The sequence below is a fragment of the Anser brachyrhynchus genome, assembly GCF_964034855.1.
Source record: "Anser brachyrhynchus genome assembly, chromosome: 4".
NCBI lineage: Eukaryota > Metazoa > Chordata > Aves > Anseriformes > Anatidae > Anser > Anser brachyrhynchus.
This window is the reverse complement of record NC_137698.1, coordinates 77594191-77618491: the sequence shown is the minus strand read 5'-3', so window position 1 is coordinate 77618491 and position 24301 is coordinate 77594191. Positions and strand designations below refer to the sequence as shown.

At 54.9% G+C, this 24301-nt stretch overlaps 1 protein-coding gene across 6 annotated transcripts in view; it reads right to left on the bottom strand.

Annotated features, from left to right (window-relative positions):
* EXOC6B (exocyst complex component 6B) overlaps positions 1 to 15666 on the bottom strand; it is a 292399-nt gene extending 276733 nt beyond the window's left edge. The window contains exon 1 of one of the 6 annotated variants that reach the window (XM_080592091.1): positions 15291 to 15666. In XM_080592091.1, the coding sequence (XP_080448217.1) occupies positions 15291 to 15403 (113 nt within the window). In that variant the 5' untranslated portion in view covers positions 15404 to 15666. Of the gene's footprint in view, positions 1 to 4127; positions 6361 to 15290 lie in introns of those variants that run through there. The other 5 variants (XM_080592089.1, XM_080592092.1, XM_080592093.1 and 2 more) reach the window with 5 other exon arrangements.
* Between the last annotated feature and the right edge of the window lie 8635 nt (positions 15667 to 24301).

The window sequence follows — 24301 nt, the reverse complement described above, 5'->3', positions numbered from 1 at the left end:
ATCCCACTCCAACAGGAATAAGACACATCCTTTCAGCGAAACACATTCGCGTTCAAGTTCATGCGTGCATCTTGCACAGATAAAAGCATGTAAGGAACCAATTCGGTAGGGGCAGCAGTTTCAGCCCGCGCTTGTAGCTTCGCGCTTGGCCGCCTGCCTGCCGGGCGGCCCTGCTGCTGTCCCCACAGCCACCTTCACCAGGCTGAGCCCGAGCACGGGGCTCGGCAGCAGCAGCTCCGTCGGGACGTGGAAGCCCAGGGGGACGCCCGACAGCGCTTCTCTGCACCGAGCATCGCCGCCTTCAGCCGGCGGTGAGCTGCTCAGACTGTTTCAGCCTCGGTTTTGGGATTATTTTCTCTCCTTGACGGGGAGGGAGCTTTACTGCTGTGTGCACAGGCAAACGCCAAGCAGAGGCGAGTTATTTTTCCAATAAAAGCCGCTTGGGTTGAGCCAGGCCGAATCTCATTTTGCACTTCCTGCTTTTATTTCCAGCTTCCATTCATTTTCCTGTCCCCACCACCGCGTCCAACCCTCGCACCGCAGCTTTAGCCACACGTGTAACTGAAGCTGGCTGTGTTATCATCACCTCTTAAAGACTAAAGACTTAAGCTACCTGGCTGCGCTCACAGGCCCTGACGCAGCTGCGTCCCTCATATTTTGCCCTTCTAACTGAATTGTCTCTTATTACCATTATTTATAACTTCCAATAAAAATGAAAGCAGTGCCCAAGTAGCCTGAATGGATTAGTTAACCTTACATGCCAACGAGCATCCTGCATGCTGGACTTCAAACGAATCTGTACCAGACGACTCTGCCCATCAGCACCAAAAATGCTCAGAAAAAAGGGAATTGCAATAACTGTCTCCACCTGCACAAGTGAGATCCTGTCCTGGACAAGGCACAGATCCGTTCACGAAGGACAACCTGAAAAAATGAGCCCGAAGCGCATTTGACCTCACCTCCGTCTCCCCAAAACAGCTATTTTTAAGGAAAATAACAAAAACACTACTTTATTTCAAGCTTATTTCACAGGGATCTCTATTATTTGGAAGAATCGGAGGGGAATGAATTAGATCACATTTCCCAGGAAAGAATATTTTGTTATTTGCTTCAGACTTCCTTATTTTAGCTTAAAAACTAGAAATAAGGAAATGGACAAACAATGATTAAGCGCACGATAACGATTAAGTAATGACAAATGTGCAGCAGGTCCATAAAAGGACTGAGTTGTGGGTTTTTTTTTACCCCCATTACTACTTGTTGCAAAAGGGTTAACTTTCCACGGCGATCTACAATAGTGTCCGAAGCTTTTAGAATAAAAACCACAACTCCCCCCCCCGGCACATTTACCGCCGCCTGTGGATGTGTCACCTACCAGGTTCCCTTCCAGCGCCTATTTTGGAACCCTCTCCAGGACAAAGCGCTCGTGGGTTGGCCTGGCACGCAACAATTCCTGGCACGGCCCCAGCGAGGGACGGGCACTTTGAGCTGCTGCTTCCGAGCCAAGCAGCAAACAAGCAGGGCCAGCACATTACGGAGCAGAGAGGAAAAACGGCCGGAGTTTGTGGGTTTGGTTTGGGGTTTTTTTTTTGTTGTTCGTTGGGGTTTTGTGCGTTGTGACTGGTGGTTTTTTTTTTTTTTTTGGTCGATCGATAAATTCAAAACCAAAACCTTGCTCTTAATGTGATCTCGCTACCAAATACTGCTAGCGGGCAGGAACAGGCAGACCCAGATGGACTGTCTACGGAAGTATTTCAAGCCTGCAAAGCTGCTCTGGCTCATCACCAGAACATCTGTATCATTTATTTATTATTTTATTTTTATTCCACCCGGGCCAGCCCAGTGCTAGCAGGCAGCATTTTGGGCCACCGGAGGCTGCCACGCAGATCGCCAGCGCCCACAAGGTAAATCCACACCTGAAACAAAAATCCCCAAGTATGGGGCAAATCGGACAGCTCCAAAAATCGGGGTGCAGACCATAAACGTCCCTTTCTGTTCGGGCCACCACAACAGACGCTTCCTGCAGCGTTTCCAGCTTGGAGTGCCGGAGGAACCTTGGCGAAGGCCGCCCCTGGCAGCGGTCCGGCTGCGCTGCCGGACTGCAGGAGCGATAACCAAGCTAACCACCCCGCCTGCCTTTTGCTTTGTTTCCTAAAGAGATGTTTCCTACAGCCCTGCATGAGAGGGCAGGGTCTCAGAAAGCTCACGCGGGGGTTTTTCTAGCGCTTAAACGCAAAGGAAGTGCAGTGACATCCAACGTTTCCGACGGATCCCACCTAGAAGCGACCATTTCTCCGAGCACCCAGGGCAGCGCGGCGGAAGGCAATGAGTAACACAGGCTGCATCTCCCCAACATGAGGCGGTCGAGCTCCTGCATTGCAGTGCAAGGAGCACTCGAGCCCGTGGGGTTCACTGCTCTGCCGGCCCCAAAAAGCCTCTTCAGATCCCCGTGTGCCTCCTGAGGGCCAAACATCCCCAGCAGCACTGGGCTACAAGATGCACGCAGAAGCGACAGTGCTTCACATCGGATTTGAGGTCTGACTCCAAGCTGTGAAGTTTCTCCTACCTTTTCGAACCTTTTACGGAAGAAAAGCAGCACGACAGCAGCACAAGGAGGCAGAGGACGGGTGAGCCGCCTGCCGAGCAGCTGTGTTGGGAGGCAGAGCCACGCCAGGCACAGCAAGAGGAGCCCAGGAGGCTGCGTACCCGCACCAGCCCCTCCGGCTGCCGGGGCCAGCCCTGGTACTGCTCTGCTGCTCGCTCGCTGCACAGCTCGTGGCACCTCAGGTCAGCTCGATGAGAAATTAAGGAGGAAAACGTTCCTCTTGTGGATGGGTAACCCCAGCCAGAGCGCCAGCAATTCCCAGGCACGGTGCTCCAGCTCGAGCGGTCGGGTACCCGCACAAATCTGACCTTTGCAAGCGTGTTCTGCAACGGGATTTGTCTGCTCTGCTCCGACTTGCCGACCTTCATCCTGCCCAGCCCAACGCAATCACGGCAAAGGGCTCTCAGCTCCTCGCGAGAGGGACGAGGCACTCCATGGACACCACCTACCAACTGCATCTTCTTCCACAGCTTCAGAAGGGCGTTGTTAAACATCCACAGAAGTAAGCAGAGGCACAGAACACCAAAAACGACAGCCCAGGACTGAGCCTGTGTTACAGTACGCGGCACAGCAGGGCTCCGGTTTCCCGGTGGGGGCCTCTGGCTCCCTGCGCAGCCCCGCACCCCTTCTGCGGATGGGAAGGGGACCCTAACTCGAAAGGCCCCATAAACACGTTTTACTTCTCACCGAAGCCACGCAGGCAGAAAAATCTCTGCAGGAGTACATCATTTCAAACAAAGGGGAAAAAAAAAAAAAGTGATTTGCTAAAGACATGGCTCCAGAAGACTTGCAAGGAATTCACGGTGAGCAGACCTCTACCCTCCCTGTAAGCTCAAAGCATTAAGCCAGGATCACAGCTCCTTACCGAAGAAGCTGAGCACAAAGTTTCTACTTTTACCTACAGCAACGTCTTACTCACGCAGGAAGGCCCCACGAGTGGTTTCCGAGCAGCAACCACGGGTAAATTCACTCGGGATCTAAAAGCCACGGGCTCGCAGACGAAGCGGCGCACGACGCTGGCTGCCAGGAAAAGGCAGCCTGAGGAGGACACCGACACCTCCGTCAGCCTTCCGTGGGGCACTGCTCCTCTAGCACATTCAGGTTATAACCCTTCGGTGTCTGAGGCTCTCCTAATCAGGAGAAGAAAGGAATGGATTAGGAAGATGACTCGAATGGTCTTCACGCTCTCTAGTTTCTGATAACACAGGAGGAAGCTTTGCTTACTAAAGGCAATATTTGGAAGATATTCCTTTAACAGGTACCGTCTTCCAGGGGATTATACCTCCAAGGAAGCTCACACCCAAGAAATCCCTGCTTCTTATCGGTTAAGAAAAAAAAATCTGAGACCCTGGCTTGGTTTTGGCAGCGCTGCCTCTGTCCGGACTTGCTCCCTTCCTCATCACACCGCTCCCATCAGCACCGCTCCCGTGCTTCGTCCTCAAGACGTCAGCCTGAAAGCAAAGTCCGCAGCCCCGTGCATCGGCCAGAACGCTGCCTCCGCATTTCCAGGCGCCTCCCTTACCTTGGAACTCGTCGTGACTCAGCAGAGAGGGGAAAAAAAAAAAAAGCTCCTGCCACTCAGCTTTTCCCTTTCTGTTCCCCTTGAATGGCGAAAGAAATTTAAAAAAAAAAAAAAAAAAAAAACACTGCTTCTCAGTAAACCTTTTATAGAAGACCTGGCAAATCTCTGAGGCTCACGGACAGATTTTAAGGAGGAGACTTGTTGTGCTGCCTCCAGCCACTCTGCCTGAACTCAAAAAGCCACACAGGGCTCAGCACCAGGCGCAGCCACACGCTGAGCTGCAGCAGCATCCTCAGCCCCCACGCCCACACTGCACGGGGCAGCGATGTTTGGAGCTTTCTTTGTTGCAGGAAGGGAGGCAAGGAATTAATTCTGACCAGAGGAGGGAAAAGAGCTCCTCTGGGCTGCATGTGAACCATCGGCTGGCCCGGGCAGAGGAAGGCAGAGGAGGACGAGGATGTTGCAGCTCCCTTTTGGCACAGGGAGCAATGCACTGACTGTGGGGACGTCTGGGCTCGAGGCAGCTCCTGTCCCCCACGCTCTGGATTTGGGAGAGCACGAGGAACACCTTCCTGCGCTGGGTCGGCAGCTGATGATGGGCCCGAGCCTGTCGAGCAGCCTCCCCAGCTCCCCACGCCGTTGTTTAGCTCAGTCCCCACCTACTCACGCGCTCGAGGGCCCGCTCTGGCCACGTGTGCTTGTGGCACTGCGCCCGGGGAGCCCTGCTGCGACCCGAGGAGTACCCGGAGAGCCAGCAGTCCCTCTCCGGAGCCCTCTTAAGAGCCTCTCCCCACGCACAAGGCTCCCAGACTCCATTTCATTCTCCCCACTGGCACCAGCGACAGCGCCGGCACGTTCACCACCTGCTGGAGTCCAGGCCAGAAGCAAAGTATTAAAAAACAAGAACAATAAGCCTTCAAGTAACAGCTTGCTACAGCACAGGGATTTCAGGAAGAGCGCAGCCACTTCTGCAGATGTTGACCTTTCTGTCGCTGCCGCACACAGTTTAAAACCCCAAAAGCACGGGGCTGGCCCCGAAAGCAGCCTCCTCCCCAGCTCGTTCTAGCAACTACCCCGAGAAGCTGCAGAAATGAGGATTTGCTCACCTGCTGCCCTGCCCCAGCGAATGCTGCCCAGCCCCTTTGGCTCTAAGTGACTGAAAGAGCACAAAGCAGTGTGTTTGCCCGAGCGAATTGCCAGCCCTAAGGCCAACCCAACAGCAGAGCTCATTATCTGTACGCCGATTTCCCAAACCCAAACCCATTTAGAAGCGGAGGGAGGAAATTCCAGCAGACAGGCGCACGGCGCATCCTCGTTTCTGCAAGAGGAACGGCACCTGGGAACAGGCTGGCGATTACAAAGGGACAATTCGTTATGATGACCTAAAGCCGAATCAGAAGTGTTATTAGAGGACGTTACTTCCTACGGCACATCCACGGGAAGCGGCGCAGCCTGGCCTCCCGTTTTTGGCTTTTCACGGAGCCGTGGCAGCCGCCCTGTGGCGCATCGGAGCGGGGAGCACTTGACAAGGGCAGCACCCCGCAAACAACCCAGCCAGCCCGCCACCTCCGACGAGCCCTCGGAAAGGAGGGCGGCCAAAAGCCGGCTGAAGGAACCGCTCCGGCGGAAAAACCATCCTGGAGGCTCTTCGAACCCGGCGAGAGCAGCACGAGCTACCCCCGGGAGCTCAGACACGCGCCTGCTGGAAACACCTTGAGCGCCGCGCGCACGGGAGCAAAACCAGCCTCGCAGAGACGCTGCCGACACGCTTACTCAGACGAGACGCCCCACAGCTACGGTTTTAGGTTTCCCAAATTGTTGTGTTTGAGTCAGGGCAGCTCCAGAAGGTGCCTCAGCTCCCAGCCTCCGAAGCATTTGGAATCTGCGACGCAGCCCCGTAAAGCCCCAAACCCCACACCTCTGTGGGAGCAGGAGGAAAACTCTCGCAGGCACAGAGGAACACAAAGAGAAACAGCGTGAAAAAGGAAATTAAAAAGGAACGGCTAGAAGCATTAAGAGCTTGGGGGTGGCACGATAACCGCTTAAGAGACGTATTTATATGCTCCAAGCCAGCAGTACACTAACGACGAATAAAGGCTTCAAACGCTCACGTACACACGCACCCCCTCAGCGGCAGAAGAGGTTTTCAAGGAATCAGAGAAAAATTTTCCAGCTCCGCAAAATTAAAGAGCACAAATCCCAGTAAGCTAAACGCAACTGCAAAATAAGCTATAAAGAAAAAAGAAAAAAAGAAAAAAAAAAAAAAGACCTTTTAAAAGCTAATTTTTTAACATACGAAAACCTGTAACTTACTCAAACAGCAGAGGGAGGAAACCTGCCAGAGCAAGCAAGGGGGTGGGAGCTCTTCGGGAAAACAAACCCGGCGTGCGACGGCTGGCAAAACGCTTCGCTGCGTGCCACCAGTGGGTCTAGGGAGTTTCCGCACCGAAACCTCTCCTGCTGCCGCCGGCCGAGGTGTTAGCGGAAGATGCTGAGACCGGCGCAGCACAGCGAACAGTTGCGTTTGCTCACACGCACGTAGAGCTGCCCAGCCAGGAACACGGGATCAGCGGGAACCTACTGCTGATGCCGCTGCTACTGCGAGAGAAGTGAGAGACGGAAAACACGACACCCGTTTCCGCGGCACGCGAAGAATCCAGCCTGCTGCAGGGCGCTGAACGTGACTGGGCAGAGCAGGAAAAGGCTTCCTCGCAAAACCGTTAGCAAACCTGTGAAGTACGACACGGGAAGGAGGGAACAGCTGCATCGGGTGGCATTCACGGGGTCTATTTACCAGCGCTCTTTGGAGGAGCCAGGCTTGTTAAGCGGGGGCATCTGGTCAACACTCGCGTGTGAAAAGCGTTGTGAAAACTCCACGGGGAAGAAAAATAGATGCTTGACTTTCATCTAGTTCCTTGTGCTTACCAGCGGTTTGAAGAAGGACAGAGGCAGAGGGCACAGACCTGTTCTGGCTCAGGCCAGAGAGACCGCGAGGAACCATGAGCAGAAGGGAAAGCAAAGCCCAAAACATCGCCGCGCCGCTTAATCCGGCTCGAGAACCGAATCTGCATCTTCATCACCGCGTGCAGCTCGGATCTTCCCAGCGTCGCTGCAAAAAGGTGAGAGCTCTACGAGAAAAGATGCCAGGAAAAGCAACAGGGATCGTGAGCGATTCAGAACAGCGCCAGCAGGAAAGTTGACTGAATTGATTCAGAGCTTCCAACTCGGAAGGGAAAACAAAAAAAAAAAGACAGGGAAAAGAAGGGAAAACAAAAAAAGGCAACAACTGAGCAACAATTTCTCATAGTCCTTCGTGACAGCCCAGGCCTTGTCCTAGCAGAAAACAATTTGAAGCCCTCAAGAAGCACACAATGCGCAATTAAGCCGCAGAACTCGTCACCTTGAGAGGTTTAAACGTTAGAGCAATAGCCGGCTGAGTGATGAGACGGAGCTGTGGGGCAAAGATCCATCAGAAGCTCGCCAGCAGAGCAGCGCTGGTGCAATCCGAGCGGCAAACTCCGACGGACAGACGGAAGGAACCAGACGCGTGTGCCCGTACTTGCTCTGAGCTCGGTTTGATAAGCACCCGTTCCTCACTCCCGTCGGAGACGAAACAACCAACACGAAGAGCCTTCGATGCGACCGGCACGAACGTTTGCAAGATTTTCTTCACTATCCGTCAGAGAGCAATTCCTTACGTTTACCCTGAGCCCCCACTGCGGCAGCTGTAGTCCAGACCTCAGTAACACCCAGCAATACTGTAAGAATAATATACAGCAATTCTGCGGTTTTTATTTAATAAAAAAGCTCTTCTTCATCTTTTCAACAGTCTGTTCTATATCTGAAGATGAATTGCATGCCCGCCTTGTCTTCTCTGGGTTAAGCAATCCCAGCCATTTCATGTTTTTTTTCCTCAGAGGCTGTTTGCTCTCCTCTGGGACGAGGGAATCACAAAAAAACGTATTATTAGGCTTCTGCATCCACGGAAGAAATGTCCATTTTATTTAAAAAAAAAAACTTCAAACGTCACACGCAGCGACAGCTCCGGAGGACAGCAGCGCGGACTCCTACGGCAGCTTTTCCCTAACGGTACCGGGGAAATCTCTCCCTTCAGCTTACGGCCTCACAACGCTGCTGCCAGGCACCAAAGGTGCCCGGGGGGTGAGCAGAAAAACAAACTCGGAGAGCTCCAGGAGCCCAGACACACTTCCACAGCCCCCGGAACAGGAACAGGCACTCGATAATCTGTCCTTTGACAGTGATTCATTAAATCCCACAAAGGAAGGCACTTCTGTGAGAGAAAGGAAGAAAACACACGCTATAAATAATCGGGCAGCACATTCCTGCAAGCTGTTCCCTTCAGCCTGCACCGGGGTGCGGGCTGAAATAAGAAGGGTTACACAATTACAGGGATTCGCCGTCCCAAAGCGGTTTCCAGAACCTTAATGCTGCAAGCGAGGAATCATTCCTAAAAGCTGGCATCGTGAAGTGAGCATACCTCCAGGCAGGGCTTGCTGGACGAATTATTCCTAAAAGCTGGCATCGTGAAGTGAGCATACCTCCAGGCAGGGCTTGCCGTGCCACGCGCGTCCGTCCCCTGGTGTACCTTTAGTGCTGGTGCTGAATTACTTCACAGGAGCCCTCGCTGGTTATTTTTTTTTCCTCTCCACAGCAGAAAACACAGAGCTGAAGAGCACCAGCCTGACCAGAAGGGAACTCTAATATAATTCAAGCAGCACTGCAACGAGCTGTCTTTTAAAAGACACTTAATTATGTGCATATGAACAGCGGCACAGGCTCAGTTCGCAGGAGATTGCAGCTTCCCCGGCTGGGTGGCAGGAGAACGGGCTGAAAGATGCTTCAAAAGCTCCTGCGAGGCTTTTATTAGCAGACAATTCACAGTTGTTACAAGCAGCTTCCTGAGCGGGCTCTGCGGGCAGCAGGCAGCCTCTGGACGGGCCGTGCCCTGCCGCCTCTCCGCCGCGCTCCCTCGCCGCACGTAGCGCGGAGACGGCACTGGGAGAGCCACCCGAAGCGGCTGGAGGGCACCCAGCGGGGACCACGACCCCTCGGTGAAGTTTCACCTCCGCAAGTCCGCTCAGCTGCCTGCCTCGGGGGATTTTTTTTAATTTTATTTTTTATTTTTTTAAAACGGATGCTGTGTGTAGCACACGTACGAGAAGATCCTAGCCCTGCTCCGCGCTGCCCTGCCCTCCTGCTCGGCTGGAGGACAGCGCGGCGGCCGCAGCCGCCTGCCACCGGCGTTGGCAGGCGCGAGCAGGAGGATGCCCACCGTGCCCTCTTCGCGCCTCCCCGCGGAAATACTCAGCGGGGAGCTCCCAAACCCGACGCCTGCCGCTGCCCCTCGCTCCACATCTGCGACGCAGAGCCTTATCCTCGCCTCACCCACGGCAGCAGACGAGGACCAGCCCCGCTGCCCGCCCTGCCCGGCACCCGGCCCCGAAGGCTGGCACAGCGCCGCTGCTCCTGCTCCCCGCCGACGCCCCAAAAACCAGCTCTGCTCCCCAGCCGAGCACCTTTCTGCCAGGTGAGGAACTAAAGCAGCTCGCAGAGGGCACAGCCGAGCCGTGGCTGCCAGATATCTGACAGCACAGCCGGCCCCGAGACCCAGCCGGCACACCCCTCGTGCTGCTCTAGGCACCGGGATGCTGTAAAACAAGCCCGAGACGAAGCGGGGGGCGAAGCGATCCAGCTGGAATAACAAAGTGGGAAAGGGGAGGGCAGTGTTTCCGCACCCACCTGAGCCCTGCGCCACGCTAACACCTGGGAGGGGGAAATGAAAGACAGGGAAAAGCGCTTGTGGCAGCGCCAGCTGCCAAGCCGTGCCCCGTAGCCCCGGGAGGCACCCAGCGCTCACCTGCCGGCTTTGTGCCCATCTTCACAACGCAACAGGGCAGGGCAGGGCAGGATGAAGACACCCGGCTCTCATAAGCTTTTGTTTTTTTACGTAGCTGGGCCATTTTTTCCACCCAGCTGCTATTTGTCCTGCAAAACACACCTGCAGCCCGGAGCAGCGAGAGGGGAGCTTGGTGCGCCCCCAAAACCAGCGCGGTGCCTCGGCGCTCAGCCAGCAGCACTGCGGGGCTCCCTTCTTTACTCCCGGAAAATATTTTTATTTGTTATCCCTTTGGATCAGGGGAGCCAGAACGCTACACAAGGCGGCTGAGGACCTCCGGCTCTGGTGTTGAAGCAGGACCACGGCACAGGGCGGGCGCAGGCAGCAGGATGAGCACGGCACGCTGCCGGGATGATAAAAGGGTCGGCCAGGCAGCTACGGGTCAGTCGGGACAACTCTAATCCCGAACACAGTCGTGGAAAACTCGATAAAGGATTAAGAGAACAGAGCCTAATTACAGTCCTGCTTTAATCTCCGCCAAGAGCTGCTTAGGAGAAACTACACCCTATCAAGTGGGCTCAGTTTCCTCCTTAGGTTAAACAACTCTGTAATCTCCCCCAACAAGCACAATTAGCAGGCAGACACCGAACCCCTGTGAGAAGCACAGTTGTGTATCAAAGCACGCGGGGAATGACTAATTGCCGTGTGAGATCTAACGTCTGTCAGCTTTCGGAAGGGGTTCAGGTAAGTACAAGCCCTAGCGTAGCTGATAAAATCTCAACCACCGAGGAACAATCCAGAAAGTAAATACATATCTAAAAAGGAAAAGGAAAAAAAAAAAAAAAAAACGATGATATAATTTGCAGATGACACAAAAGCTGGCAGAGCAACAGCTCCTGAAATCAGGCAGCCACGGAGAACAATCCCTTGGAAACCTCGGTCCTTCCCAGCGGCTCACGCTGCAGCAGCCTCCAGTACAAAGGTACAGGCGGAGCCACGAGGAGCACGATCCACGGCTTCCAGCAACTGAATTCCCAAGAAAACAGCTCCGCATTAAGTAATAAACCCCGCTCTAACGCTGAGGAAAAGGGAGCTGCTCCAAGCTCTCAGTGTATGAGCAGGAGGCTACTCTGGAGAGCACAGACAGAATTTTACCCGCACCTAAAGCGCTGAGGAGGCAGCAGGAACGCTGTGGCTACGTCTGCGTGGCCGGAGGGGTTTTTGCTTTAATTTATCAAACACCACTTAAAAATTCTTCCCCGGTTTCAAAAAGCTGCAAATGCAGCTTGAGAGCAAGAAAGGCGAGGCATCTGAAGCAGTGGCTGGCTGAAAAAGCTCGAGCCGTAGAACTGCAAAGCAGATTAAGAAGTCACTTGAAAACCCAAGCGCCCATTTTAACCGTGAGATGACATCGGCTGCTAAAGGACACTGCAGAGTAACAGGGGAAGCGACAGCGAAATATCCGCAGGCTGAAACCCAAAAAAAAAAAAATGCAAAATGATCAGCAAGTCATCCAACCACCCGGGCTCATCCGTCGGTGACGGGCTGAGCGCGGGGAGAAGCGAGTGACGCTGCACGGCCCACGTACACGGGCTGTCGTACAGAATCACCTCGCTGCTTCGCCTGCCCTTACCCTGTGCCAGCCTGAGTCATTCGTTTGTGATCTGGGAGTACAGCACAGAACAGGGAGCTGAAGATAGGGCATTGTATGTGAAGAGCGAGGGAGAAGTTAAAAAGTCACAGAAGACGGTAAAACAGCATTAGCTACGTGATAACCTTTGTGTGTTCTAGGGGAAGCAGTAACGGTGAGACATTTCAGGGCAAGCACCCAGCAAACGCTGCACGAGGTTGCACGGTGAGGGCCCTGCCTCTTCCCCTGAGCGACTTGGGGTTAGAAAGCGCGGAGGCGTCCGGCAGCGAGGGCGACGCAGCAACCAGCCCCGCTCACGGTGACCGCGGCTCCATCGTGGTCCAGCACGAGCTCCCTGTCACTGGAAAAAAAAAACACACCAAGGGGAGAAAAAGCTCGCTGAAGAGCGACAAACTTCACGGGCCAATTGGGCGTAATAAAAACGAGAGCGCTCTGAAGTCACAGCTCGGTCCAGAGGAGTTTTTAGGCCGGCAAGTTTCCTTCTCCCTCGAAGGTTACCTGACCCCGCAGATTTACGCGGTTCTTAGAAACCTGGAGAGAGGAGATCCAAAAATACTCCGCAGAATCAAGGAGCGTGACAAGAGGGGAAAAAAAAAATAAAGAGAGGAATTAGAACAGCAGAAGGAAGTGGAATTAGGAGCGATGGATATAATTAGCAGGGGCTGAATAGCAGGAAAGACATCCTGAAACGCATTATTTGGATTCCAGGAGCATCGCAGGCTCGAGGGGGTCCCCACAGAGACTCGCTGAACTTGCTCGGCGTCCTCCTTCAGACACAGCGGCATCCGCTGTTCAGGTATTAATCTACACGTATATACGAAACGGAAATTAAATATAGGTATTTGAGAGAGCCCTCGACAGCATCTGAGCCACCAGCGTAGCAGGCCACGAGACGGGCCCAGCTCATCGCACAGCCCGGCGCTGTCGCAATGCTTCCTCACATGCCCCCGTCTCCCGTTTTATATTTAGAAGGAAACGGCTCTCGTTGGAGAGGGGCAGGCTTTGTCCCACATCTGCACAGCGCCTCGCACAATGGAGTCCCGGCCCATCCTGCTGACTCCCAGAATCACAGAAAGAAAACAGCAGAAAAATAGGGCTGGAAGGGACTTCAAGAAGGCATCTCGGCCTTCCCCCGCCCCAGGGCGAGAATTACTACACTTGCCTTTTTTTTTTTTTTTTCTCCCCTAACAGAAAGCTCTCCCCGATGGGTGGGACACGAACCCACCCAGACAGATGAATTAGTTGGACCTTAACTTTAACATCTTAACCCCTCAGCCACCCCCTGATAGTACCAATTCAGCACCGAGCACCAAGCCCCTACAACACAGGGGCAGCTGCAATCGCGGTATCTAACCCTGCTGTGTCAGACACCGATAACGGGGCAGTTCTGCAATGAAGCCCGTGCTGGAGGTAGGAGCCCAGCGGCGCAGCCTATTTCTGAACCGTGTTTCGGGACTGCTGTTCCTAGAAGGGAAGCCAGCCCGGCTCCTGAGACACACTTCTTCCATGATGCTTCCCAGCAGTGAGTCACCTTTTTTTTTTTTTTTTTTCCAAGTTTCCATCATCCACATTCCCGGACTCTCCAGCACATCATGTTTACCCCGAGCTGCTTCAGTTTAAAACTCTAGAAATTCTCGGAGCAGGTAGCGTTTATGCTGGTGCAGATAACAGTCCTCCCGATGAAGCGCCACTGCTGAAGTTAACGCAGCAAAGGACAAACCTTCCTTCGCCCCAGATGCTCATTAGTCTTTCTTCTGTGGGTATGCAAAGACAGATATAAAGCCTCCACATCTAGCCTTAATATTGAGGAACAAGGCTAACTGCGCTTAGCTCTACGAAATTGAACAAGAAGAACCACCCACACTCTTAATTCTGGCAGTTCCCAGCCATTCTAACCAGTTTTTTCAGTTTTGTTAATAGAGCTGACGCCATTCAGTTTACCTTTAAAGGTTTACAGAAGAACTTCAGAAATAAAACTGCAAAGTCAGAAAAACTAAACAAAGAGGCAACCCTTCCCGCAAGACGAACTCAGCATCCTATCGATCCACACACAAAAAGCTTTGCCTGTAACTTTCTGCCTGCACTGGAGCATCACTGCACGTCAAACAGCCTAAATCCATTTATTTTTAGAGAAAGCCACCTGAGTCATTTAAAACCACGATTCTGTAAAACTTAAACATTGAAAAGAAAGGAAGGGCTGCCGTGGAGGGGATGGGACAGGAGGCTGGAGGTCTGTTTACACCTAAATGCTCTCACCTGGCGCCGTGATTGCAAGTTCAGCAGCTCCTGGGCTGATAGAGAGAAACCGAAAGATGAAGGTGAAACCCTTACAGCGAGCCATAAACAGCCTCTGCCCGTCTGTATCATTAACCTCCCGGCAGATAACGAACACATTTGTGCCCGGCGTTATGAGTAACGCGTTTTGGTTTTCACGTGAAGTTCCCTGGGGAACTTCTTTTACTTCAAAGGGGGGCAGGAGGTGCTCGCAGTTCGCTGAATCAAGCCTGTGGCTTCTATCAGGACCGCGACGCTACCAGCATGGCGCCTGCCTAGTAAGAACAGCTCTTAAACGGGCAGAATTTACCTAAAACAGCACAATTAAAAATAAATAAGTCAGACGGTTTCTCCTGAGAAGCGGGCTTCGGTGGGGCAGCCAGCTCGCACGTCTTCCCAATTAACCACGCGGCAGAAACCCCTGCTGCAAAACCCTAAAGGGCATCGCAGAGAAACACGTATGGGGACCCGCAGCACACCCAGACCCACGGGCAGGAGCAGGAGGGAGAAGAAAAGCTCAGGGACGGAGCTGCGGGGCAGGCGGCTGCCTTCACCTGCGCTCCTCGGACAGGAGAGCACGGCAGCGCGGTCTGCCAGCCGACGGACCCTGCAAGAACCGCTGGAAAAAGATGTTTAAGGGGAGAACAAAGGAGCCGTGAAGCGAACAGCAGCATTAACTCATATCATCGTCGGGACGGTAATTGTGCCCGCACCGCAGCTCCGCAATTAGTCGTGGTTTTTGTGAAGCAAATACAGATCAACAAAAAGGGCGGACAACGGTTTGAAGAATAACTTTGACAAGTCCTGGGATACGGGCAGCAAAATCCTCGTGCCCCTTCTCCTCCCGTGTCCCGCCCGTCCTACAAGTGCCACCACGGGCTGCGTGACAGCTCGCCATCGTCACCCGGGGACGAGCACGCTGCCGGGGGGGGGCTCGAAGGAAGCAGGCCCCGAGAAAGAGATGAAGTGGTCCAACACCCAACATGTCCTCACAGCACAGCTGCGTGTGGCGAGGGGCAAAGGCAGCACGGGGACAGCAGGCGACACCGCCCAAAGGTGCCGAAGGAGAAGCCGGAGGACCAAGAGGGGCAGGCAGGTGGCAGGCCGAGGTTCGCCCGCCCCAACGCCTGCACCTCCCATGTCCCCGACCCCAGGGGGCTGGGGGCTTCGCACCGCTCCCGAGGGCCTTCCCCCCGCAGAAATAAATCCCATTTCTCCTCACACCGCCACGAAGCGCAGCCCAGGGCCGGGGATGTCCCCTGCGGGCCTCGGGCAGGTGCCACCTGCCGGCCCCGCCGCCCACCGGGGGGGGAGCACCCCGGGGTGCCCCCGGTCCCGTGGGTGCTCCCCCAGCCCCGCGGGTGCCCGGGCCGGGCCGTACCTGAGCGTGGGGCCGATGCAGGCCGTGTCGGTGCTCTCGATCTCCCGCAGGATCCGTTCGTGCTCCGCCGCCGTCTCCAGGCTCTCCAGCTCCGCCATCTTCCCCCGCTCCATGGAGGAGGAGGAGGAGGAGGAGGAGCAGGGGGAAGGCTCCGGCGGGCACGCAGCGAGCCCAGCCCGGCCGGGCCGAGCCGAGCCGTGCCTTGCCGACCCTCCTACCTGCCGGTCCTCCCCGCTCCGCTCAGCCCGGCCCTGCCCGGGCACGCCGGGAGTTGTAGTGCGGGGAGCCCGGGGGAGAGCCGGGGCCTGCGGGGCCGCTGCGAGGAGCCCGGCCCCGAGCGGGGCGGGGAGAGCCCCGGGACCGGCCCCCGGAGGGGCGGCCGGAGGGAGAGGGAGGCGGCTGGCCGTGCTCCGGGAGGGGAAGGGCGGGGAGGCCTCCGACATGGCCGCGGGTCCCTGAGGTGGTCGTGAGGGGGTGGCAGCCCCGCAGCAGTGACAGCCTCCGTGAGGGGACGCAGCCCCCCGGCTGTGGCGTTATGCCATGTTCCCTTGAGGGGACGCAGCCCCACGGCAGTGATATCCTCCGTGAGGGGTCACAGACCCATAGCAGCGACATCCTCCGTGAGGGGACACAGCCCCACAGCACTGACAGCCTCCATGAGGGGACACAGCCCCACAGCAGTAACATCCTCCATGAGGGGTCACAGACCCATAGCAGCGACATCCTCCGTGAGGGGACACAGCCCCACAGCACTGACAGCCTCCATGAGGAGGGACAGCCCCACAGCGGTGACCGTCTCCATGAGGAGACACAGCCCCATGGCAGTGATATCCTCCATGAGGGGACACAGCCCCATGGCAGTGTCCCTTGTGCCATATACCCTTGAAGGGACACAAGCCCACGGCAGTGACCCCATGACATCCCCCATGAGAAGTCAGAAACCCACGGCAGTGACATCCTCCATGAGGGGCCACAGCCCCACGGCATTAAACCCATGCCATGTCCCCTTGAGGGGACACAGCCCCATGGCTGTGGCCCCACTGTCACCTACCACGAAGGGAGGTTCCCTTCATGTCCCCAGTGAGGGGACACCCCCATAGGAACGTCCCTGTGCCATGCCCCAGGAGGTTCAGCCGCCTCGCCGTTCTCCCCCAGAGAAGAGGAGCCCTCCCTTGCAGCGCTTTGTGCCCTCTGCCGTCTTCCCCATGAGACTGTCCCCAGCTTAGCCCCTTCCTACAGATGTGCCCAGCGGGACCCCAGTACAAACTATCCTCATCCCCCTCCCACCCCATTGCAGGGCCCCTAACCTCACCCTGGGGAGGAAGGAGACCCCCAGACCAGCCCTTTGGGTGTGTTTTGGGGTAACTCAATATCACTGCCATCCCACAGGACAAACCTCCTTCCACCTTCCCTGAACCCCAATAAGTGAGGTCGCCCCCATCCTGAAACAGTGCCATAGACTGTGGGCCGAAAAAAAAAGCTTCCCATGACTCTGAACCGCCTTTCAGCTCGATCTTACGGTGTCTCACCAGCTGCCTAATTGCAGCCCCTCCTTGACCACTGTCAGAAGCGGCTCAACCTCGGAGGTGCCTTCACCCAAGGACACCACAGAGCTTCCTCCAGAGAGTGCCGCCAGCCTCCAAAAACAGCCTTGGGTGTCAAGGTCTCCTTGAGAGCTTGCTGTGGCTCCCAGCGCTAATCTCTCCTAAAATGGCTGGTTATCATTATTATTATTGTTATCATTTTGTGTATGAAAACTATGTGTTATCCCAGCTATGTGCTATCACTGCGTTGGGTGCCAGGAGATCCCATGGTCTGCGAGATGCACGGCGGGTTAGGTGTGATGTATAATGGGATGAATAGCAGAAAGGACAGGCTACACATGCTGCCGAGGGTTTCTGCGTTTGCTTTTGTTGTTTCATGCTCTGAGATATAAATAAACTGAGTTAATTGTAAGAGCACGCCTCTGGCTTCCCTCACTGTGCCTTTCTAAGAGGCTGAGCGCTGCTGGTCTGATTATCTCTGTATCATCCCTTGAATTAAATGAGAGGGTGATAAAAGAACTTCCCAAAACACTATCCGTGCATGACTATAACGAAACAAGAGGGGCAAGGAAAGCCTGACAAAAACTTTGTTAGCTCATATGAAGTTCACCAGCTCTTGCATATCATGCCTACGGCTGCCAAACACGGTGTCGTGCGAGACCAGATGGATGTCGCTTCGGATGTGTTAACACCAGTGAGGAAATCTGTACTCTGATGGCAGTCACCATGGAGATCCGATAGAAGCTTTCCGAGGACCAGAAGCAAAGAGACACGTCAGTGATATAATGGAGGCAGATAAAAATAGCAGGGCAATTTCTGAGCCCAGCAGACGTAGCATTCCCCCAGGGCTGGTTCGGGATCCGACGGGAGGGGAGCGCTGTGCATTTTGCGCCTGCCTCCGCCGGCTGCTCCGCAGAGGCGAGCTGGGCTCTCCTCCTCGCCGGCGCGCCAGGAGCCCGATGCTTCCAGCACCCCTCCTCGCAGGTGCAGCCCCCCGTGGCAAAGCAGAGCGAGGAGATCGGCTGGGATTCAAACCGCTCTGGACTTCAGACCTCCAAGAAGAGCTGCCTGTGGCTACAGGAAACGTATAACGCGCTGCTCGGCGTGCGATACGTGCCCAGCTCCAGTGTGAAATCCACAGATGCTACCACCTACCGCTGCTAGCAGCTAAGAAGATTACTGTTTTCCTTCAAATTAGTAGGGGTCTGAGCCAATGTTCCTGAAGTTGGTGGTAAATATTACATCGTCTTCACTGAGCCTCAGAACCAGGATTAAACACCAGAGGCTGAGTGAGCAGCTGGCGGTGGCGCTTAATGGTTTCGGTTACTGTATGAGAGCTGCTAGGAATGACACCGAAGCCAGGTCTGATCCTGAACGCTCGGCTAGGTAATGGTGCCACCACAAACACCGCGCTCAGCAGGTCTGCTTTTCTGGTCTGAGCACACTGCTTGGTCCACCACACCTTACTACAAGGGCTTTGAGCCTGGAGCTGGGAACTTACAAATAAATTTGTCACCCAACTCTGACATTTACTCCGTTGTTAACTTCGGTCTTACGGTCCTGTACCAGCAGAAAAAAAAAATCCTAGAGAAAAACAGAGCGTTAACCTCCACAGAGGAACATGGGAAGGTATTACGAGGCACGGTAACACTGTCTAAAAAGAAATGTTTGGTTTTAAATAGAATTAAAGCAAATAAATACATATATTAATTTACCGGCAAAGCCTCATATTTTTTCTCAAGGGGAAAGCACCAAAAATATTTCCATAGATTCATAAATATTCATGGCAAATGGGGAAGGAGAGGGATATTTTTATCTTGTAGGGGGACCTCCTGAGAAGCACTAACCATAGATTTTCAGTGTGTCAAGTGACTTCCAAATCTGTGGTGAAATGTGAACGTACTTTAAGGGAAAACCTAGTGCTGTTTTAGATGCCATACAATGTCCCACCTGGACTCCAACTTCAGCTGCAGACCTCTCTAAGCCCGTACCTAGTAGAGTCAAAACACCGCTGTGACCCAGCGTTTGGCCTTTGGGTATGGTCCGGGGGTCTGGGATCGCCCAGCCTTCTCTTTGATCAGCTGAACAGACCGAGTTTGTGGAGCCTCTCACCCTACCGCACGTTTTTACAAATTTACTCGTTCGTGCATTTTTTTGCAAAAACCCGTCCATATTTCGAGATGTTAACTCTCAGTCCATGGAGGCCAGAAGTGGACAGAGCAGTGGCTCTAGGGAGAAGCACGAAGAGAATATAAACCACCTGGTCCTCCCAAACGGTGTGTTCGTACCATCGCGGGGGCCATTAGCCAGTCCCACCGGCCACGGCGTCACCCCGAGGCTGGCGTTCAGCTGTTTACCCGCCATCACCTTCAATTCTCCTCAGGTCACTGCCATCTGGGATAACATTTTCCCTTCTGCACAAAAAGCTCCATTCTTTGTCCCCGGACACAGGGCATTCGGTCACCTTCAGAGGAATTTTCATGGCTTGCGCCCGGCTTACTGACATGGCGTGTCTGGGATGTGCCCTTATTATTTGCTGCCACACAAACTTTGTGTCATTTGAAAGCCTGTACACAAGAAGTTTATTTATCCTTGCCAGTCACTGACATAAGCATTCTGCATTTGTATTGTTCTAATTTATTAATCAAATCATCATGCAGAACCAACACAAATGCATCAAAGATGCCTGTTACAAGCTCATAATCCCGTTAAAAAAATTATATCACTTGCCTGACAGATTCTATTTCCCTAAAAACAATGTTGGCTGACAGGAACTCTTTTATGTTCCCTTAATTTCCAGCTAACGAAGTTCCAGATCAGTAGGTACATCGTTTTTATGGGGCAGGCATCAGCCTGACGGAGCTTTCAAAAGTCCCTTTTAATCCCTGACCTCCCTTTAGCATTTTTCCAGTTCCACACTGGGCTGTAATTCTGTCATTTCACTGGATGGATACCACTGACAGAATTTCTTTCATTATTTTATTTTATTTTTTTTGAAATCCCAACAATCTCTTTCTCATTGTGCTTGCTTTGGTGGTCCCTGGTTTTTCAGCCTGTGCTGTTATTTTGCTGAACAGCTTCCGACAGCTCCTGGCATCTCCGTGTCCCTGCTGGTGTCCCCGCTCTCGCTGCTTGTCCCGTCCCTTACGCTCACTTCCGCGGTCTTCGGACCCAGCTTTTGGAGGAGCCGAGTTTGACACGCTCACGAAATGGTACGTGGGCGTGATGGCAGGCTCATCTTCTTTTGGTCTCGTCGGTGTCATTCAGGAAAACATTTCACCTTGAAATAAGAGGGCTGGGAAACTGATCCGTGAATGAAAACGGGAAGGAACGAGGCACAGTCCGTGACGAAATAGCCGCCTGCAATGTTGGGTACTCAAGTCATCCCTGCGGGCTGGTCCCTTCCCCTGTGCTGGGTCACTGGCGGTCCCCCCCGACCTGCCAGCTCCCCAGTTTCCCCAGCCCCGATCCCTCATCCCAGCTCCTCTTTTTAAGCAGCGTACTTCCATTTCCCCAGCACCACGCAGCTTCGACCCTCGCTGGTCTCCCGGAGCCGCTGCTGCTGCCCTTGCTTCTCCTCCTGGCCCCCAGCCTGCTCCTGCTCCCACCTCTCCCTCCTGCCTTTACCAAACCCGTCGCCATCACCCGGTTTGCAGCCAGGCTGTGCATCACCATTCACCTCCTCCTACCCCAGCGCATGAAACTATCCCAGAAAAGCCGCCTGGCTTTTCTAAACCAGCGGGAACGACGGAGGCCAACCCTCAAGGCGCCGCGGGCGAGCCTTGCGCGCTCGGCCAGCCGCTCCTGTTTCCCCTGGGCGTGCAGCAGCCTGCTTCCCTTCCCCAGGGCCGACCTTTAGCCCCGCTCCAACCACCCGGGGAACAAAGCCCCGCAGCCCTGAGAGGTGCCCGCGTCTCATTCAGCCGCCCGCTGCGGCTTCCCCCCCGCCGAAACCGCCCTGCGCAGACGAAACGCGGCCGTGCCCGGCCGCGGGGAGCTGGACGCAGGGCTGGAGGGCGGCAGAAGCCTTTCAGCAGCCGCCGCTTTGGGAAGGGCCGCGGCTGGCCCTGCACCCACCGCCACCGTCCCACACACCATGCTGCCACCCACGGCAGCGGCAGCAGCAGCCGGCCGGGGGGGTTCGGAGGCTCGGGGCAGTGCTTCCTGCCCGGCTGTGCCGCTCTCGGTGCCTTCAGGCAGGTGCCCCCCCTGCCCAGAGCTGGCTCTGCCGGTGCGCTTTGTTGTCCCCGTCCGTGTCCGTCTGCACGTATCGGTGACCCCAAGATAATTCAGCTTTCCAGAGCGTATTTATAGGGGATAAATCCCAGCCTTCCAGCCACCGCTCTCGCTGCGCTTCAAGTCCTGTTCTGCTTCCCATCAAGACCTGCCAACACTGAAATAAATTTTTAAGCCTCTCTGATATTGCAATGCTGTTCCCCAAGGCCCTGCTTGGGACTTGGTGCCTCTAATCCAGATTCCGGCTTTCTCGTGCATTTTGTCATACCTTTCCTTCTGAATACAGGAAATTAATAGAATAGAGAGAAGGTAACAGTGGCTAGGTGGACTTCAGCCTCGGAGTCCGAACTGAGCTCTGGCTTTCAAAAGTTGTGGACAGTTTTTCGAAACTGACTTTCTGATTTAGTTAAAGACAGGGACGGGGATCTCCGGTGGCAATGCTGGGGCGAAAACCTCTCGGCAAGCTGCACTGGGATTCCTAAACTGCCCAAATCCACCAGCTCAGCACGGGATGGCTTCATCCAGCCGGGACTCGGAGGGAGAGGGGGCAGAGCCCCACCTGTGGCTCAGGGCAGCTCCGTAGCCCTGAGCCCCCTCCGGAGCTCACAGAGCCAGCTGCTGAGCAGGGCCTGCGTGAACACCACGGGATCCCCCAGCCTGGGGGGCTCTGGGCTACCAGAACAAGCAGCAGAGCTCAGGAGCGAAACCACAGCCCTCCCTTCCAGCTGCCCCGGCCGCGCGGGCTGCGGGTAGCCACGGAAATGTTCAACGAAATGACGGCTGCAGCCAGGGCCACCTTGTGTGACTCGCAGCCCGGCCCTTCTTGGGTGGTAACGACGGGCAGAAATACCCAGGGCTCTTCCTGAGAGCTATTGTTCAAAGCCCTTTGCTGGAGGGGAATTTCGCGCTTCCTCTCCAGCGCGGGTTTAGCCCTGGCAGCGGCACGGCGGCGGCGGCTGCTCGCGGGGCCAGCTCCGGCGTTCCCGGGTTGGGTTTCCCTCCGGGTGGGTTTCCCTCCCAGGGCCTCTCCTGCCTTGCCCGAGCCCTGTTACACCCCGCAGAAGCTGCCCAGAGCGCTGCGGACGCACACGCACGCAATATCCCAGTGCCAACATGATCCGTGCTGCGACGGCGGAGCAGCTCGGGCAGCTTCTCGGGACTAATCCCATAGGCGTAACTTCAAACCCCGGACGGTCTGGGCAATTCTGATAAGACACCGGGAGCCACCTCGAGCAGCACGGCCGTGCTCCCACCCCCAGCAGCTCCCTGCTGCCCCAGCCACCTCCCGTCCCTCGCCCCCGCTCCCCTCCGGCAGCCCCAGCCTGGAAATGCCGCTGACACCTAGCGTTGTGTCCCTCGACTGCACCCCGAGCTGCAAGGGATGCCCAAAGGCTGCTGAACGTGGGTGATCTTGTGGGCCACGGGGTTCTGTAAAATCCTGCACCCAGCCTCCCTCTGTCCTGGATGCGCCCCTGCAGCCAGCAGAGGTGCGCAACCAGAGCTGATCCTGCTCCTTGCAACCTTTCTGCATCACTCTGCCTGTCCTCCCGCGTCTACGCGCTCACAGGGGTGAGGTGATGCTCGTGTTCCTCGGGGTAAAAACCCCAAAAGCCTCCCTGGACCGCTTGCACCCATTGCGCCCCACCGTGCCACTCACCCGGCGCTGCTTGGGCTCAGATGTCCCCGCAGCAGGGCAGCACCTTGCACCCATCTGACAGTGACCCCTCCGCAGCGTACAGCCCCTCCTGCTCCTCCTTATTTCATGCATTAGATGCTTTTATATCACGTTTCTTTACGTACTCGTCAAATCCCCAGCTGACAGCAATCATTTATGTTTTAAAACATGCCCTCTTGCAGTTTTCCACTCCCTGAAACCAGCGCTGCAGAGCAGTCCAACCGAAAGGCGTTGGCTTCCAGTGACTGCACTAAAACTGTGCTCTGCTCCTTGCCCTTATCCGCATTAATTTAATTTTTGGAGTGCTCCTCTGCTCAGATAGCAGTTGCCATTTCTGGAGTCCTCCCTCCATGGGGAAAGTCTCTGTTTGTGAATTATCCCTGCAGACCTACGGCTAGGTTTGGGTAGTGGGTGAGGAGAGGAACTAGCAAGTTGCAAAAAAAAAAACCCACAGAGATAAAAAGGCAGCCAGGAAAAATCAGAAACAAAAAATAAGAATAAAAAAGAATGATTTGGGAATTTAATTTGGGATTTAATTTGATTTGGGATTTTTAGGATTTAGCCCCTAGTCCAGATCTCCCAACATGAGGCTCCCTACCCCTGCAGCACCCCCTCACCTTTCATCCCTCAGGGCTCTGGCACCAGCACATCAAGGTGTTCGGAGGAAGGATAAGCAAAGAGAGCCAGTGCCTCCTTGTCCCTGACCGCAAAAAACTGAGACTGCAGCAGGCCCTGAAATTTCTGAGTGATGCTTAGGGGTGAGTATTCGCCAGGAAAAGTGGAATAGGCAGTGTCAGCGTGATTGTGTCACATTGAAATCCAGCAGAAAAAGCAAGCTGCTGTCGTGGGAGCCGGGGAGCAGCTGGTGTATGACCACAGAAACGCCGGGAAATGGAGTTTTTGCTGTGCCACTGTGTGCCCAGAGCTACTCGTGTCACACTCAGCCATCGCCCTCACCACGCTGCTAACGGGGGGTCTCTGCAGTGCAGCATCCACCCCACGACAGAGGAATTCATCCTGGACACCACCTAGAGGTGCGGGTAATAGATCTGATCTTGCCGATGGGTCCGGTCCTCCTCTTTTCCTCTCCATGCTCTGGACTTCGCCCCACAAGCTGCCCACCTGAGGGCAAAAGACGCCCTCCACAACATAACGTGATGTTCAGCCAACACCCAAACGGACCGAATTAAAAAGAAATCTAGGGAAAGGAAAGAGAAGTGATTTGAGGAAGGACTAAAGGGCACAGCTAAATTCCCAGCTCTCACGTCAGGTGGGATGTGGTTGTCCGGACCAGGGAATGCTGAGTGCCCCCAGGCCTCCCCGCACGGGCCATCAGACCCAGTCGCAAGCGCCCCGTCAGTGCTGGGGATGGGATTTTGCTGCAACACAAGGAAAATACGCGTGCAGCAGCTAAAGGAGGGATGCTGTCGGTGCTGATGAAGCAGGAGAGAAGTCCCAGGTACCACGGCCACCTGCCTGGGGTGGAGACAGACACCCGCTCCAGCACCACGCGGCGTCTCGCTCGGTCAGTGACGCGGCTGGCAGAGCAGCGGCAG